This window comes from Akebia trifoliata, chromosome 13 (genome assembly GCF_017979445.1).
Source record: "Akebia trifoliata isolate Shusen 1 chromosome 13, ASM1797944v1, whole genome shotgun sequence".
Taxonomy (NCBI): Eukaryota; Viridiplantae; Streptophyta; class Magnoliopsida; order Ranunculales; family Lardizabalaceae; genus Akebia; species Akebia trifoliata.
Genome location: NC_141387.1, coordinates 26,580,549 through 26,597,751, shown reverse-complemented (window position 1 = coordinate 26,597,751; position 17,203 = coordinate 26,580,549). Strand labels below are relative to the sequence as shown.

The window sequence follows — 17,203 nt, the reverse complement described above, 5'->3', positions numbered from 1 at the left end:
AATCCTTGAGGTATTCCATCCAACATCGTTGTCTCATATTTAATTCTCGTTGTGAGAATATGTACTTGAGACTCTTATGATCGGAGAATACTTCAAACTTCTCTTCGTATAAATAATGTCTCCAAATGCGTAGTGCAAACACTATCGCAGCCACTACCTTCCCAAATCGCATCAGTACACCTCCCAAACCAATCTTAGATGCTTCAGTAAAGATCATCAAGCCCTCACCTGGAATCGGAGATACTAGAATTGGAACGATCGTCAATCTTGTCTTCAACTCCTAAAATGTAGTTTCGCAATTGTCATCCCACTCAAACCGGATATTTTTTTGAGTTAGTCTCGTCAATGGTGTTGCAAGAGTAGAGAATCCCTTAATAAATCTTCTATAATATCATTCCATCCCGAGGAAACTTCTGATGTTTGTCATTGTCTTTGGTTGTTTCCACGATAGTACGACTTCAAATTTGGAAGGGTCTACTTTATCCCTTCACTTGACACTACGTGTCTTAAAAATTTTACCTTCTAAAGTCAGAATTCACATTTGCTAAGCTTGGCATATAGCCTATGCTCCCACAACAACTGTAGTGTGATTCTGAGGTGGCTCTCGTGGTTCTCCCTTGACTTGGAATAGATCAGGATCTCATCTATGAATAAAATGACAAGTCGATCGAGATGTTTCCAAAATACCCGGTGCATGAGATCCATAAATGCTGTCGGTGCATTCATTAGACCGAAAGGCATCACTAGATACTCGAAATTTCCTAGTCTGGTCCGAAATGCAGTCTTCAGAATGTTCACTTCCCGGATTCTCAATTGGTGGTACCCGGATTGTAAATCGATCTAAGAGAAGTACTAAGCACCCTGTAGTTGATCAAACAGATCATCGATGCGCGGAAGAGGGTACTTATTCTTAATGGTCACTTGATTTAGCTTTCGATAGTCGATACACAAGCGAAGCGACCCATCTTTCTTTTTGACAAACAAAACCAGTGCTTCCCAGGGTGAAGAACTCGGTCGAATAAATCCCAGGCTCATAAGCTCATCAATCTGTGTTTTCAACTCTCGGGTTTCTACCGGGGCCATTCGATAAAGAGAAATAGAAATAGGCCATGTGCCTGGCATCAAGTCAATTGAGAATTATATTTCTCGACATGGCGGTAAACCCGATAATTCTTCTGGAAAGATATCCCCAAACTCCCTAACTACCTCTACCATATCCGTCGACGTTTTTATCTCTGGTGCTCTCAAAGTTTCCAATTGGCTGTACAAATGACTACCTTTTTTATACCTAGATCTTTGAACCTTGACTTTCGGATATCCCGGCCTTCTAAAGACTACTGATCTGGCAAAACAATCGACCTGGGCATGGTTCTGTACCAGCCAATCTATCCCCAAGATGACATCAAAGTCGCAACAATCTAATGTTATGAGGTCGGTAATCATCTCTTGGTCATCTATCCTAATTACACAGTTTCGACAAAGTTTTTGGGCTATCTGTCGATTTCCCAATGGGGTAGATAGTTTCATTATTCGGTCCGTGTCAGAAATTTCTAAATCTAGCAACTGTTCAATCTCAATGGAAATATAAGATTTAGAGGAACTGGTATCAAATAAAACTCGAATCTTTATATTAGAAATTAAGATTGTACCTTCCAACACCTCGTTCGAAACGGGTATCTCCTCCTAGGTCAGATGATAAAGGATATCTTTATATTAGAAATTAAGATTTCACCCTTGCCTGTGGCTGTGATAAAGGGCAGTCTCTTCAGATATGTCCCATCTGGCCACAAGAGAAACATGCCAATGGTCCCATTTGTATAGGTCTCTACGGGACGGTTGTTCGGGAAGGTGGAGTCAGTGGTATCGAAATCTGCCTGGTTAGTCCCCTTGGCCTTGTTGGCCTCACTGGAGCCCCAACTGATCCATAAATCGATGGAATATGAGCTCGGTACTATGGATATGTTGGTCCAGAGGCACTTGATCTCGAATACATCGGCATCTTAGTCGGATTAGATCTAGGTAAAAAGAAGCCTGAGGTCGACTGGCCTGCCCCCTCGAAGTCTGCAACTCCCTCTCATTTCGCTCAACCTTCTGAGCTCGACTCATCGGGTTTTTGTAGTTGGTGGTCTCAATCACTGACATCCTGGCCCTCAAGTAGGGTTGCAGTCCTCTGAAAAATCTACGGGCTTTCTACAAATCAATCGAAATGAGCTCAGGTGCATATCGTGATAGTCTAGTGAATCTCAGCTCGTAATCTGTAACAGATAGACTACCTTACACCAACCCTGAAAATTCCTGATGTTTAATCTCTCGAACTATCTCGGATATGAATCTATCTAAGAACATCCTCTCAAAGTTGGTCCACTAGAAAGGTTCATCCCCCAAAACATTCCTCTTTGATCGCCACTTATGGCTGGCATCCCTGTTGAACTGAAATGTAGCCACTGTTACCCATTGGTCTCTCGAGCACTGCATGACACTCAAAATCTCTCGAGTTTTTAAAACCCACTCCTCGACCTCAATCGGGTCAGAAGAACCTCCAAATCATGGTAGATGTAGTAATTGGAAGTTCTGTAGCTACATCCTCAAATCAATCTATGTTTGGGACGGGGGAGTCCTTGCGGTCCTCGATGGTATACCCTGTGGCTATGGTCTCTGTGGTGGATCATGAGGTAGAATGTGATATGTCCCCTGTGAAGAAGCCTGACGCTCTCTCAACTTTGCACCTCCTCGGCTAGTCTAGCCTGTGACTCAAGCATCTCCTCGATAAACTTGTTCTAAGACTCAACTATCTATTCCATAAATGACATTATCTACGCTATCAGATCGGGGGTCTGATCCGGCGCCTGTTCTGCCTGTATCGCGTTACGACCTCTCCCTCGGCTGCTGCCTCTACCTCGTCCGCTCATCTCATTTCTGTTCATCAGCAACAAGACATTTATCATCATATGGCTAAAGTCATTATTATGAAAGCATCAATTACTACTTTAACAAGGGATTTAGTAATGAACACCATTTTCATTACTAATTAAACAAACCTAGAATCCTATCTTTTAGTCATACTAGGTTCTATAGACTCTAGACACGAAAGAGCTTGTAATCCCAATACAGAACAACTAATGAGCTCGAATATTGGATTCTTAATATCACACTAATATCTGTGGTAACAGCACATTCTTCAAAACATAGTAGATCTGTATCCCATACGGATCTAATGCTATGCTCTAATACCATCTGTGATGCCTTGTTAAACGCTAACATAAAGCCCCATGTCAGATTTCGAGGTACTAGGTGGTGCCTCAAAATTTTGGCATGGTTTCCTCTGTTTATGTTAGCATTCTAATGCGTTCAACCTGTTTCACCTCATAAACAAAATCGACAATATCCTGTATATGCCTACAAGAACAGAATAACAACGGAAGATCTGTATACATCTAGCCATGTAAGATAGATTAGAGTGCGAAACTATAAACAATATACATGATTACTCTGAAAATCCTCACTCTAACAAAAGTCTTAACGCTTAATACAAAATCTATAATACTTCTGGTTTATCTGACACCACTAGGGGTAATAACCCTAGTACTCACCAGGTAATGAACTCTGGTCGTCTACCTAACCTACAACATGGTCCCCACTCGCTGGTTCAACGTCCACCTCGCCAACTACAGGCTCTGAAACTAAAAAAATAGAAAAGAAAGGGTGAGTAACAATAGTTACCCAGTAGAAAAACAAACAATTTCTGCCAATAACCCCTCCTAATATGAATGAATATGCACATTGAATCATTTTAACAATACAAAGTTTTATAGAAGAAACTACGATAAACTAGTATATATAGCCAGGGATGAGCAACTAAAAATTTTAAAACTGATACTACATCAATCAACAGTACTCACTATAGAATTTTCTTTTTATACAAATCTAATTGATCAAATGGAAATATTAAACATGCATTTCATTTTATATATCAAAATAAGGATATAAATACATAATACACAATGGTGGAGTAGTGGAATTAGAGAGTTGGGATTCACGATTGGATCACTTCCAGTCGGGACATGATATTTCATATTCTTTAATGACTTTTAGTTCCTGATTTTGTGGTCGGTCATTGCATTTACCACGTTTGGTTGACCATTTATCCGACTCAGGCTGGGCATTTGGCATGACCGTAAGCAATGGGTCTCTTTTCGATGTGTCAAAACATTCAACTACTATAAATTGTTAGTGATCACTGACTAATCATCTTCGTCTATACCTATCAGGCGTGCATGTGATTCCCAAATATACAAACCATTCGTATACGACAACCTTGTTAGTGATCACTGGATTCTATCTGTAACTTTACTCTCATATCACGTATGAGCTTGGTGGTCCCTACCGTACATTGTAGGATAGTACACCATCCGGATGATATGACGCACTATCCCTTCAGGCATTCACAAACTCTTTAACAATTCACAAAATATATATATATATATATATTATTTTCATTTGAAAATAAAAAAGAAATTAACAATACAAGGTTGAGAATGGATATCCAGTTTCCTACCATGTAATTGTGGCTACTCATCTAAAATAAATAACGGAACGAAAAAGTAAACAGCGCTTCGTACTAACAGAAAGTAAATAAATATGCAACCAATAACATTATCCTTGGATATCTATTCACCAACCTACATACAACACAAGAATGTAAAATGCAGATATCACCCCTCGGGTGCGACTCAGACATTTTACCGTTTCATACCCTTTTTCCCTTTTTTTGATTTTTATAATTTTTAATCTCTTAAACAAAATATCCATTTTTTGATATTCATCGACTCGATATGAATTCATTAAATATTAAATCATTTTTCTAATTATTAAAATTCATTTTTATCAATAACATTGAAAAAGTACAAAACTTATATCAAAACGGGGTCTGAGCGGTGCACAAGACCTAACTGACGAAAATAACCTGGTAAAATATTCTATCTACGTATAATTTATTATAAAATACTATTAAACATATAAAATATGCAAGTTCTGCCGTGAATTTGAAATAACGAAAAAGAATTCTATATTTTAGAAATATATAACAAATTTTCAATAAAATCCTAAATACAATTTTCATAAATCTACGGTTGAAAGTCTTTACAATTTCTGTACGAAAAGGATTGAAGTACGTATATGAAAATCGAGACGAACAGTGCAAAAATCGAAATGGATCGAATTTCAAAGTAACTGATTTTTTAATCTAACCTAGTGGTTTCAAAGATCTCGATGCCATCGTCATTTCTCCCTTATGCGACGGAGGACGGTTTGACCTCGAAATTGATGAAATCTGAGGTCAAAGTTTTGAAACTTCCGTATATATATATACAACTGATTTTTGATGATACGAGGTGAAAAGAAGGTGAAACGAAAAGAAGTTGGGTGGGTTTTGTAGAAAACGAGACTGCGAACGTTTCTCCCTTCTGCGTTAGAAGTTAATGGCGAGCCGTTTGCAGTGAATCTGGGGTTGAAGATTGGTAAAAAAAATTAAAAAAATTCATTTAAATATCGCAGTTGTTTTGGACAGGTTGGGGATGATGATGAATAAAAAAAAAATTAAATTTATTATAAAATTTTGAGACGAAATCGATATTTTACCTATAGTTTCGTTCGACAATAACTTGACCGTCCGGACTCCAAAAGTGGCGAATGAATAATCTATTTCATTTAAATTTTTTGTTTCGGATCTAATGGTATGGTCAATTCCTACAAATTTTATCTCTAACAAAAATTTACATTTTTTGCCTGATGTGACCCTAAAATTGACGGCGTTTTCGTTTTTGATGATAATTCAACTTTTTGGACTTCGAAATTGATAAGTAAATAGTTCATTTTCAATAATTTTTTGTTACGAACCCAATGGGATAATTGAATCTTAATAATTCTTGCTCTAGTAAAAATCATTATTTTAGCCTCGTCCAACTCGATAATTAAGGATTTTGCAACTTTTATGTTCGGACTCGTATTTGAGCGTGCTTACAGACTAGAGTATGTTTTTCGATCATTTTAAATCCAATGGTAAGATCAGATTTCATTAAAAATGATTAGAACAAAATCCTTCAATTTTACCCTAAGTCTCACTTTTAGGATTTTCTCAAAATTTCATTATTTTTTTTCTCGAGATATGAATCAAAAACTCAGGGTTTTACATTATTCTTAAACCCAAAAATTAGATTTTATTTGTTGAGATTTGAAATTTTGAACCATTCCCATTATTTTCAAATGGATGGTAATCCTTTATTTTCATTAAGTAACTTAAAGTAAATTGAACGTTTACTTAAATCTTTTTAATGAAACTAAGGTGCTGAAAAATTTACAAGTTGGTGGGGAAAATAGTGTTGAAAACAAATTGAACTAGAGGTTTTTACATAGAGTCAGGCGACCAAGGTAGAAGGTCGATCGACAGAGCATGTTGGGTAGTCTGAACTCGAGAGTTACTAACCCTCAATTTCTTTGTGGGGCGAAGGGTTGGTCGATCGAGGTGGGTCAACCGAGTGGAAAATATTTGTTACCTCCTTCGACGTTTTTTTCTCAAATCTATCAAAACTTTAAAAAAATAATTTTTCAAATCGATTCAACAAGAAAATACATTAAAAAAATATTATAAACATGATTTTATAAGAGATCAATACTTTTCTAACTGAAAATATAAAAAATATACAAGATTTTTAATAGAAAACTACGATGCATTGAAAATTTGGCCATTAGGAAGGTTTAGAAGTTTCCTAAAATCGAAAATTCACTGTGAAGCACCAAATACTAAATCTAAAAGCACGATCTTTTAAAAACATCTTCTATCGTAATTTTAATGAAATTAATAATAGATTTTTAAAATTGAATTTACTATGCAAATCAAAACTAAGACTATTAGGATGGTCCAAAAGTTTCCCACCTCGGATTCAAAAGCTAAAAACTCTACAAAGCACGCGGAAGATTGAGTTGGGTCGAAGGTTCCGTGTCGTATGTTGTCAAAATTTCTAACTTGTTATATTTCTTTGAAGGTTGCGATGATTTGACCGTTTCTCTCCTCTATGCTGATGTCCAACGAAATTTCAAATTAGTTGAAAAATTAAGTTGAAGATAGAGGGAGGCTAGGGTTTCTCTAAGATTTTCTTTTAAAAGAAGAGAATGTGGGAAATATATGAATAATTATAAATTTTCATGGGTCCTAGTATTTGTAGGGTTAAAAGGACGTAACGGTCATTATTTGATTTGTTTTGTTTTAATTCAAAGTTTACGTCCAGAATTCCAATTTTCACGATCTTATATTCTATTTTGGTTAATTTTTCGGTGTGGGTCTAATGTGTAATCAGTTTTGAAAAATTCCAACTTAAAAAATTTTCTCCTATTTGCTGACCTATGAATTTTCTCGAGATACGTGTTTAAACATCTGGGGCGTTACACCTTCAATTTAGTATAATAGACAATTACAAACAATTGCTCTTAAGTAAGGGATGATATTTCATTTTGGATCTAAAAGATTCTAAGTGCATTACTTTAGAAAAAATGCTTATTAAGATTGGCCCATACCTCATGGAAACATGCTGCATAAATAATTCTCACAATAAGATCCTTAGACAAGTCATGCAAAATCCAAGATAAGACCATATTGTCACACCGAATCCATTGGAAATACATTGGATTGATTATAGATTATTTGGCGATTGAGCCATCGACAAATCCTATCTTGTTATTAGCACGAAGTGACATGATCATGGCTCTGCTCCAAGTTGGGTATTTGTTATCAAATGAAACAATCACCTATCCAGGATTGTTGGAATGATTTAAGTAGTGGGGATTGGAGGGGTCATTAACCTTATCGTTCATAGTTGATAAAAATTTATGATTACTTTTGAATGCCATGGAATACCATATTGGGAGATAGAGATGATGGTAATGGATTAATCACTTTAAACCCTTAGGGACGGTAGAGTGCTCTGATATGATACCACTACAATATTTTTGATGTACAGCGGCGGTTTATAACAGCGGATACTTTTATCCGACGCTATATATACATTTTTTGCAGCGGATAATAATATCCGCTTATAGAGGTATATTTTTTGCAGCGGATAATTACATCCGCTGTTATAGGGACCTGACATATCCACGCTTACTTATTTAGTGAATACAACAGCGGATATATTAATCCGCCACTAAAAAAACAATCCTTTTTTATATAAAAGTTATGTGCAATTCCTCTCTTTTATCAATTTTTTTTTATTTGACTATAGTAGCGGATTAATATATCGGCCACTAAAAATAAAAATAAAAATTTTAATATAAAAAATTTCTATCTAGGAAGTTCTGTTTATCAATTTTTTTTTATTGAATATAGCTGCGGATTAATATATCTACCACGAAAATTCAATTTTTTTTAATATAAAAAGTCATGTTCAGTGAGTTATCTTTATCACATTTTTTTTAGATTGAATTTAGCAGCGGATGAATATATCCGCCACTAAAAATAAAAAAAATTTATATATAAATAGTTCTATTCAGTGAGTTCTTCTCTTTGGTTTTAAATTGAATATAGCCGCGGATTAATATTGCTGCCACTAAAAAATCAAAAAAAATTTTAATATAAATTTTTTTTAATTGAATATAGCAGCGGATTATAATATCCACCACTAAAAATCAAATTTTTTTATATATAAATAGTTTTGTTCAGTGAGTTCTTCTCTTTTGTAAATTTTTTTTAAAATTGAATATAGCCGCGGATTAATATTTTGTCACTAAAAAATCAAAATTTTTTAATATAAAAAATTCTGTCATTTTTTTAATTGAATATATCAGTGGATTATAATATCCGCCACTAAAAATAATTTTTTTATTTATATATAAATAGTTCTATTCAGTGAGTTCTACTCATTTGTCATTATTTTTTTAAATTGAATAAAGCCGCGATTAATATTTTCGCCACTAAAAAATCAATTTATTTATATACAAAATTCCGTTTAGTAGTATTTTCTACAGCGGATAATATATTCCACAGTTGTAAAGTGTAATTTTAAATTTAATATAGCAGCGGAATATATTTTTCGCAGCTACAGAGTCAATTTTTCTAACTATTACGTGGATGTATAGCAGCGGATTTCTATTTCTGCAGCTGCAGCTGTAGGGTACTTTGTTGTAGCTGATAAATGTATCCGCCGCTATAGGGAACATTTAAAACGTAAATGAAAGACCGCGCAAATTTCCCTCCTCCCTCTCATTTTCAGACGTTTTCCCTCTTCCCTCTCATTTTAGATGAAAAATACAATCCGTCTGTCACTCTCTCTCGTTCTCTCATCTGTTGGTACTTATGATTGTGAGATCACTTCGACAAGTTGGATTGCAATATCTGGTAAGTTCTCTCTCTCACTCATTTCCTTTTCATTCTCTGCAATCCATCGATTTATATCCGACCCTTCAACATCCATAGAATCAACCACCCAATACGACCCAAATTTCAAACCCTAGAGTTCTATCGATTTCTTATTTGGATTTCTTTTGCTAATTGTGGTTTCGATTGGTTTCAAGGTTTAATGGAATAGATCATGTTGTTCTTGATTCAAAGTTTAAGAAGGTTCTACAATGAGTCATAGTTTTGAAATCTATATAATAGAAATTGTGCCTCTAATTGCTTGGCAGTCAAACAAATACGACTATGAAAATGTTGATGAAATATCATCTTTTGATGATATTATTTGTTTGGATCACAGTACAGAATGGACAACTTTAAATTTCTCTGTGACAACAACGCAAGATATCGTAGGACTTTTTACAATATTCTGGTTGGTAGAGCTGAAATGCCTGATCTGATGTCTGTCTATGCTTATTACTTTGCTATTATATAAGAACTACATTGCAAACTTTTTTGTTAGGTTTGGATCTTTGTGCTCTTCATGCTCTCCCAATCTCTTATTACATTTAGTGTCATGTTTTATTTCCTGACTCAGTTGTTAATGGAACTGTTCATTGTTGGGAAGTTTATAAATTTGATGATGTTCTGACATGTCATTCTTCTTGTGTCATGAGGATATCACAATTACGTGGTGGAATCATTATGTTTCTGTAGAGATGATTCATATCTACACAATCAAAATTTCAAATTTTCTAAAAGTTCTTTTTATAGATTTCAAACTTTGTTTATTTTGTGGAACTATTTTTATCTGTAATTTTTCAAGTTAAAGTTTCATCTTTCTTTAGATATAGATTGCCTGAAGTGTAAAGGCGTGTATAGGTTCATAGTTCTTATTTTTCCAATTGGATCTTAGCTACTCACATTGTTGATATATGCTTCTAGTTGGTTATTTAGTCTTTTTCCCAACATATCTTATGGTTATAAGAGAACTGGTGTAAAGTTATTATATCTAATAAACATGAATTAAATGCATGTAGCCATTATTTGTTTTCTTAAATCGAGTGTAAGTTACACTCGTGAACAGATAAGAAATATTTAAATTCTGTAGAATACTACCCAGGTAATTGTTATATTGCTTTGAATGTGTAATTACTTGAACACACATTTGATTGCCCTTTGTGATCCAATTGAGTTCCTGATTGAATACATCAACATGGTTATATCTAATCCATGCTGCAATCCATATCATTGGGTTATCAAATATGGTTGAAGGCTGGACTTCAACCTTCCATTCTGTTGGCAACCTCAGTGGGGGAAAAAAAACCATTTCCTCATTTTCTGGTTTTGCTGCAACCCTTCTTAATTGGTTAGGTTGGCATTTTGCATATTACCTAGAAATACATAAGTCTTGAGATCAACCAATCAGTCAGTCTATTATTATGGTGTATCACACCAATACCTTAGTATTATAACCTTTTGGTGTATTCATTTTATGGGTTACCTATGATGTATTTTATTGACGATTAGGAGGTTTTTTTGTTGTTGAGTCAACTGATCAAGTGGGATTCAATTTAAGATTTTATTTTCATAAATTTGTATAAGTCCATTGCGTGTACGATGCAAACTTTATTATCTAAATCTGAAGTGTTTGTGGGTACAGTTTAATAGTTAAATGTCCAACCCCGAGTGGAAGATTGAAGGATGTGTGGGAAGGCAATAAAGATTGTATTTTCTCAGTGAGGTCTTTCTACTCTCCCCTTATCGATGTCCTGGAGGCTTCCTTCCTAGCCTCTGTACTATGTGAAAAAAGGGGTAAATTCACCAACTCTTTTAAATTCTACATGAAAAATGGCTAAATTTGATGGCCTTGGCATCAAATTTATCCCTTTTTTCATGTAGTGGTGGTGTAGTATCAATTGATCCTCACAAAAGTTTCTTTCTTTTTGTGGATAGTGGCTACGAAAAAAAGTCCTTACAATGCATCACCATAAGTTGAGGGATTTAATCATTTTGGATTTTTCACTTGTTAGTGCATTGTGATTTTGCTTCCTCGATGTGGTCTGATTTTCTCTCATTGTTCAATATTTCTTCATGTCATCATGTTCTGTGTTGAACCTTCTCCTATGCTAGCAAGTTACGTCTTTTTCGAATGGGATGTTTCTTTTGAAACTTATGCCATTTGTTGGGGTTGATGGAAACAAAGGAATGGATGCCCTTTTGAAGGGAAGGAACAATTCTTGCAAGATGATATCATTAGCATTTTAGACTTGATATTCTTTTGGTGCAAGCAATTTTTCAATATGCGCAAAACTATCACCAAGAAATAGAATTTCATACTCCACCCCAAATCCTGAGAGTGGTCAACCCATTGGAAACGATGAAATGTGTGTTCTTCGGTGTCAGGGGGACTGCTATAAAGACTCAAAATTATTGGTCTCCTAAGATTTTGTTCATCGTAAAAACTATTGGAGATATCACTATGTATAAATAGGGAGTTAAGAATAGGGCAAAAATATAAAGATCATATTAAGAACCCCATCTACAACCAAGGTCTTTAATAAAAAGTATGGGGGTGTTGTGGTTTGTGGAGATTTGGGAAACCCATGGTAGGAATTTTGAGCTCCCAAAACTTAACAGTGATCTAATCCATTAAATTGATGATCGCTCTATAAAAATGGGATATCTAGATTGAATATGCCACATGGGTAAGTCAGATTATGACAACTTAAAAAAAAAAATTGATCATTTTGATTCTACATCCAAACAGGCCACACTGCAAATCTAGAGGTCTAATGATATTCACTGTTTTTTAATGGAATCTACAACTTTTGATTCAACATGACTTCTAATGCAGATTTTTATTACTAAAATTTCATCCTACAGCATCTCTTCATATTGATTATCCAATGTTGTTTGATCTTCGCAATGCTGCCGCTGAGAGGGTTTCACATTGTGGTGTGCTGGAGTTTGTTTCTGAAGAATGAATGATCTACATGCCGTACTAGGTAGGCATCATTCAGTTTTTGCAAATCTATGCCTGCATCCATATTATGTTGTTTGAGTGCTCACCTTGATTATGCAAGGGGTTAGTGAAACTAACATTTTTTTTTATATTTCAATTGTGTTGTATATAGATGATGGAAAACATGCTCTTACAAGGAGACATTGTGCGAGTTAAAAACGTGACTCTCCCAAAGGGAACATATGTGATACTGCAGCCCCACGCAAAGGACTTCTTAGAAATTTCCAACCCAAAATCCATGTAAGTATATGTTTCTTTTGATAAGGTTTCAGTAGATAGGGGATAGGTATTGACTTGCCCACCTTGTCAATCGATGTTTTTGGTTGCATAGAGTTTTTCATTCTCAGTTAAAATTGGAAAGTAGCAAAAGTTGAACTTTAAATTTTAAAAGCCATGTAAGTATATGCATAGGCTTGCCCACCTTTTCAAGAAATGTTTTTGGTGGAAAGCAAATGAGCATAGAGTTTCTCATCCTCGGTTAAAATTGAAGAGCAACAAAAAGTGCAAAACTAATCTATAAATCTTAATTACCCTCCCCCATCCAACACCACACTGATATCCTAGGTAGTGTGGGTTTGGATGGAACACTTAGTTTTTAAGCATGAGTGTAGAGATTTTGAATTCTGATTTTAGGGGAATTTGTTTCAGCAATTTTGTCTTTAGATGGAAGGATATGGATGGAAATGCCCCATTATATAATTTTGTTGTATTCTTGTGTCATGTGGTATGCTCTCTCACTTGACCTCCTCAAGAGTCTTTTACACAGGCATTCTCCTTCTTTTTCAAGTATAAATACGGTTTTTATTTTGCCAACTCAATACAAAAATGTTGAAGTAAGAAGGTTTACTTTGGCCTAATTATCGCTAATAATTCCTCAGAAAAAGGAAGCAAGTGTTAGCTCCTTTTCAAGGCTTGATTCTTTCAATATGCATGTCATGGATCCATTAATAGCTGAAGCAAACTCTCCAAATGTTATTATTTTAGTCTCAGTTGAAGTTCACCGGTAATTTTCCTTGTCATTGAGTCATATTTTGGAGCTTTGTTTGGGTCATATTGTTTTGTCCCCTTGCACACATGGTAGTGAGCTAGCAGATTTGGCAAGTAAGTGCAATGTAACTTGAAAAGATTTTTTGTTCTCAGGGAACTCATTCACCTATTGTCATAGAGCTTGCATTTTTTTTCTCAAATTTATTGACCGCTTGCCTAAATTAAAATATCGATGGTCTCTTCTTATATTGTTGACATCGTTGATTAAAATAGTTGGGAGCTCACCTAATATATTCCTCTCTTTTTTAATCCCTTTTTATGGGGGGGTCCTGCAGCTTAGAGACAACATTAAGGAACTTTTCCTACTTAACCACTGGGGACAGTATTATGGTGGCATATAACAATAAGAAGTATTACATAGATATTGTAGAAACAAAGCCTTCTAATGCAATAAGTATCATTGAGACGGACTGTGAGGTTGATTTCGCACCTCCCCTTGATTATAAGGAACCTAAAAGACCTGCGCAATCTATTCCTTCAAGCAAGGCACCAACTAGAGGTTCGTTTTGTCTATCATTGGCATTATTTCCTTTATCCTCATTTTAGATGATTATCATGGTTTTGACATCTCTTATTTATCTACTTCACGTGGATTATGTGTGCATGGTTTAAATAAATTTTTTGTCATGATGGAGTTGAATTTTTATGATTGTTAATGGATTAACAATTGGATTATCTTTTGAGAGACAAACCAATCATAATAGCTACTTTTGCAGTTGAAGAGGCTCCAGCTAAGGTGGAACCAAAATTCAGCCCATTTATGGGTATGGGGAAATGCTTGGATGGTAAGCCTTTGAAACATCAACCTCCACCAGTTTCTTCCCTGGGAGCCAAAGGCAAGCAACCGGAGGCATCTGATGGTGGTATTCAACATTCAGCAGGGAAAGCTCGTGTTTGGTTTGAATGTAAATCATACTCCCAAAGGAGCACAAAAGGTACGTCTTGTCTGATGTTTGGTTCAAATGTAAACTGTTGGGCTTTTTATTTCCTCAAAGTGGATATGTTAAAAAGTCTTGTTGATTTATTTTGTATGTAGAAGATTGTTGTTGTTAAATCTTCCTTTAGTTGTATATTAAATACTGAAAAGAGCTAGATATTCTGCAGATTTTAATGTTATAATATAAATATATTTTGATTGATACATTACCTCTGTTTATATACAATATTTCCTATTGTTTATATTGTTGAGAACTTGCAGATTCTAGCTACAAAATTGGGTGGGGGCGTCACTATTCAGCTCTTGTTTCTTTATGAATTGGTTAGTTCTGATAATATTAGTTCTCATTTCTAATGATAGCTTTATTAAAAGAACCTATAGTGAGCTCAATTTTTGTCCTATGATTCAATTCGTATTCACCATTAATTAACATTTTTCATCTCTCTTTGGCTTATACATTTGTGTACGTTGATTACCACATTTTGAATCCAACTTTTCAGTTAATAAGGCCTGTCAAAGCTGTTTGTAGTGAAATTCTCTCGGGACAGTTTCTTGAGCTTCTACTGATATTCCTTGATATGTTAAGAATTAGTTCTACAAATTCAAAGTAACATGGCCTATATCTCACAAGATTAAAACAGATGGATGGTATTGGGACATTTTTAAAGGTTTAGTGAAGATGCACAGAGAATTGTTGCTGGAAAGCCAAGTAGCTATCCCTTCTTCTTGTCTTTCTCTATGAGTTCCTGTTCTAAATGTTGGATGTTGCATTTTGCATGATTTGGACTTATTGGTGATCCAAGTGATGTGCCTTGGATAGTGTCAAGGCAATAAAAGATTGGGAATATGGTGGCCCATTATACATTTTTTTTTTCTTCTTGTATTTTGTTTTGCTGATAAAAGTTTATTCAAGTGCAGGTTAATGCAAGCGGGAATGATCGAAGAACTTGCTTCTATAAGTTGGAATAATAGAATATGGTGGCCCATTACATTCAAATGTTTGAATGTCTTCTTCAAGGATATGGGTTCAACTGTTTGAATGATTGAAGAACTTGCTTCTGTAAGTTGGATTTTTTTCCCCTTTATGATTAAGCATACTTGATCAAACATTGACTGCCTGATAGTCTTAAAATCCGTGTCTCCATATTCCCCTTTGGTAGTTTACATATCTGTTTAATTGGCATAAAAATAACTACTGAATTATATAGAGATCATCATAATTTGGATTGCATTTGTTGGAAAAAGACAAAATATGGGGTCTAGTCTGGGGTTGGAACTCTAGTTCTACAATTGTTTGATACCAACACATTTCTGAGGGTCCACTATTTAGCATTTTTATTTTGGAGTCATATGACATAACATTGGATTTGGATTGAACTAAAGGAGGCTCCCAATTGTTCTGTTTATAGTCAACCTAAGAAAGTACAAAGCTAACATTGCACACCAAATGAGGTGAAACTCTGACAAGTAAGCAAAATCACAAGGCAGAGAGAGCAACAAAAGGAACACAATGACACTGCATGGGCTATAGGTGTAGGCTATACTTAGGAGAAAGTTTGTCAAGCTTTGGGTCCTTTCCACTAACTTAGGCAATCTGCTTCTTCTCAATGAACACTTTTCCATATAACACCCTACAAGATATGATTTCTTATAATGGTTTCAGAAGCTTTTTGCAGATATGTCACATGGTGTAGGTTAAGAAAAGCATGGCTGAACATAGATTGTGACCCCTTTCAAATTTAAGCATTTACTTCATGATGGGCAGGATTAATTCTAAGAAATTGACTACTAATGCTGAAAAACCGAAAAACCAACTTCAGCTAATTACAGCTTTTTAGGCCTACAGAGGTCTAAAAATATAACTAATTGAAATCAACATCAAATTCAACATTCAAATATGATAATTCCATCTAATATTGGTTTTCTCAATGATTGAGTGCAAAACCATGTTAATTGCTTCAGTTTTAATATATTATTTTATTTTTGACTTCTGAGTAACGTGAGTTTAATTTCTTTTTTGTTATATATATTCGAAGCACGTCGAAGAGCAAAACAAACTATTGTTGAAAGGGCTTTTGCTGAAGCTTGAGAAAGGTGTGTTCTTGATATTAGTTTGTCTCTATTTGTTGGTAGGGTACATTTAGTAGTTCTCTTAAATACATGTACTTAATTTAATTTGTATTGGATCATTCTCTTCTAATCAAAATTTATGAGAAGATAAGGGTCATTCCAGCATATAATCTTCGAAAATATGACTATATAAAAGAGAGTTCTATAATTATATAAACGAGAGTTATTAAAACATTTAAAACCTCCCAAAATAGAAACCCCAGAATTAGAACACCCCTTAAGAAAATATACACACAAGTACCAAAGATTCCAAAAAATGTAGACACAGATACCACTGCCTCACAAAATGACGTAAAATTTCCCCTCTTTGACAGTCTGACCTATGCCCCCTATCGTAGAGCCGTAGATCATTTGCCCCGGGATACACATTTTTTTAATATGGTGTTGATTATTGTATATTTATTTTTAATGTATGCAGGTTGGATGACATGGGTTAAATGTAATATATATATATATATATATATATAGGGTCGCGTTATTACGACCCCCATTACGACCCCCTTTGCGACACACCTTTTTGTCTTATATGGGCAAAAATATTGGAATGGGCTGATTTTTTGTGAGGATGATCTCTGTGATGAGGGGATCATCCTGGCAAAAACTCATCCCATTCCAAAACTTCTAACCCCATCAAAATTGATTTACAAAAATTGGACGGTCTATAATTTTTCAACAAAAATCG

At 34.9% G+C, this 17,203-nt stretch overlaps 1 protein-coding gene across 3 annotated transcripts; it reads left to right on the top strand.

Annotated features, from left to right (window-relative positions):
• The first annotated feature begins 9,163 nt into the window (after positions 1–9,163).
• On the top strand, positions 9,164–16,941 carry LOC147388147 (ubiquitin fusion degradation protein 1 B-like). 3 transcript variants are annotated; one of them, XM_086421791.1, is made up of 8 exons: positions 9,175–9,385; positions 12,269–12,390; positions 12,520–12,647; positions 13,730–13,953; positions 14,171–14,389; positions 14,653–14,712; positions 15,310–15,451; positions 16,428–16,910. In XM_086421791.1, the coding sequence occupies exons 3-6, from the start codon at positions 12,520–12,522 to the stop codon at positions 14,706–14,708; spliced, it is 627 nt and encodes a 208-aa protein (XP_086277917.1). In that variant the 5' UTR covers positions 9,175–9,385; positions 12,269–12,390; the 3' UTR covers positions 14,709–14,712; positions 15,310–15,451; positions 16,428–16,910. The 3 variants fall into 3 exon arrangements, with proteins under 3 accessions (XP_086277918.1, XP_086277917.1, XP_086277916.1); XM_086421790.1 differs by having other exon boundaries at positions 11,046–12,390; XM_086421792.1 differs by lacking the exon at positions 14,653–14,712 and having other exon boundaries at positions 9,164–9,385; positions 11,046–12,390; positions 16,428–16,941.
• The last annotated feature ends 262 nt before the right edge of the window (positions 16,942–17,203 follow it).

Excerpts from the sequence above, each read along its gene's own strand:
- LOC147388147 (XM_086421791.1), top strand. The coding sequence starts at position 12,520 with ATGATGGAAAACATGCTCTTACAAGGAGACATTGTGCGAGTTAAAAAC. Across the intron at positions 12,648-13,729 it reads ATTTCCAACCCAAAATCCAT|CTTAGAGACAACATTAAGGA; the intron begins GTAAGTATATGT and ends GGGGTCCTGCAG. Across the intron at positions 13,954-14,170 it reads AAGCAAGGCACCAACTAGAG|TTGAAGAGGCTCCAGCTAAG; the intron begins GTTCGTTTTGTC and ends CTACTTTTGCAG.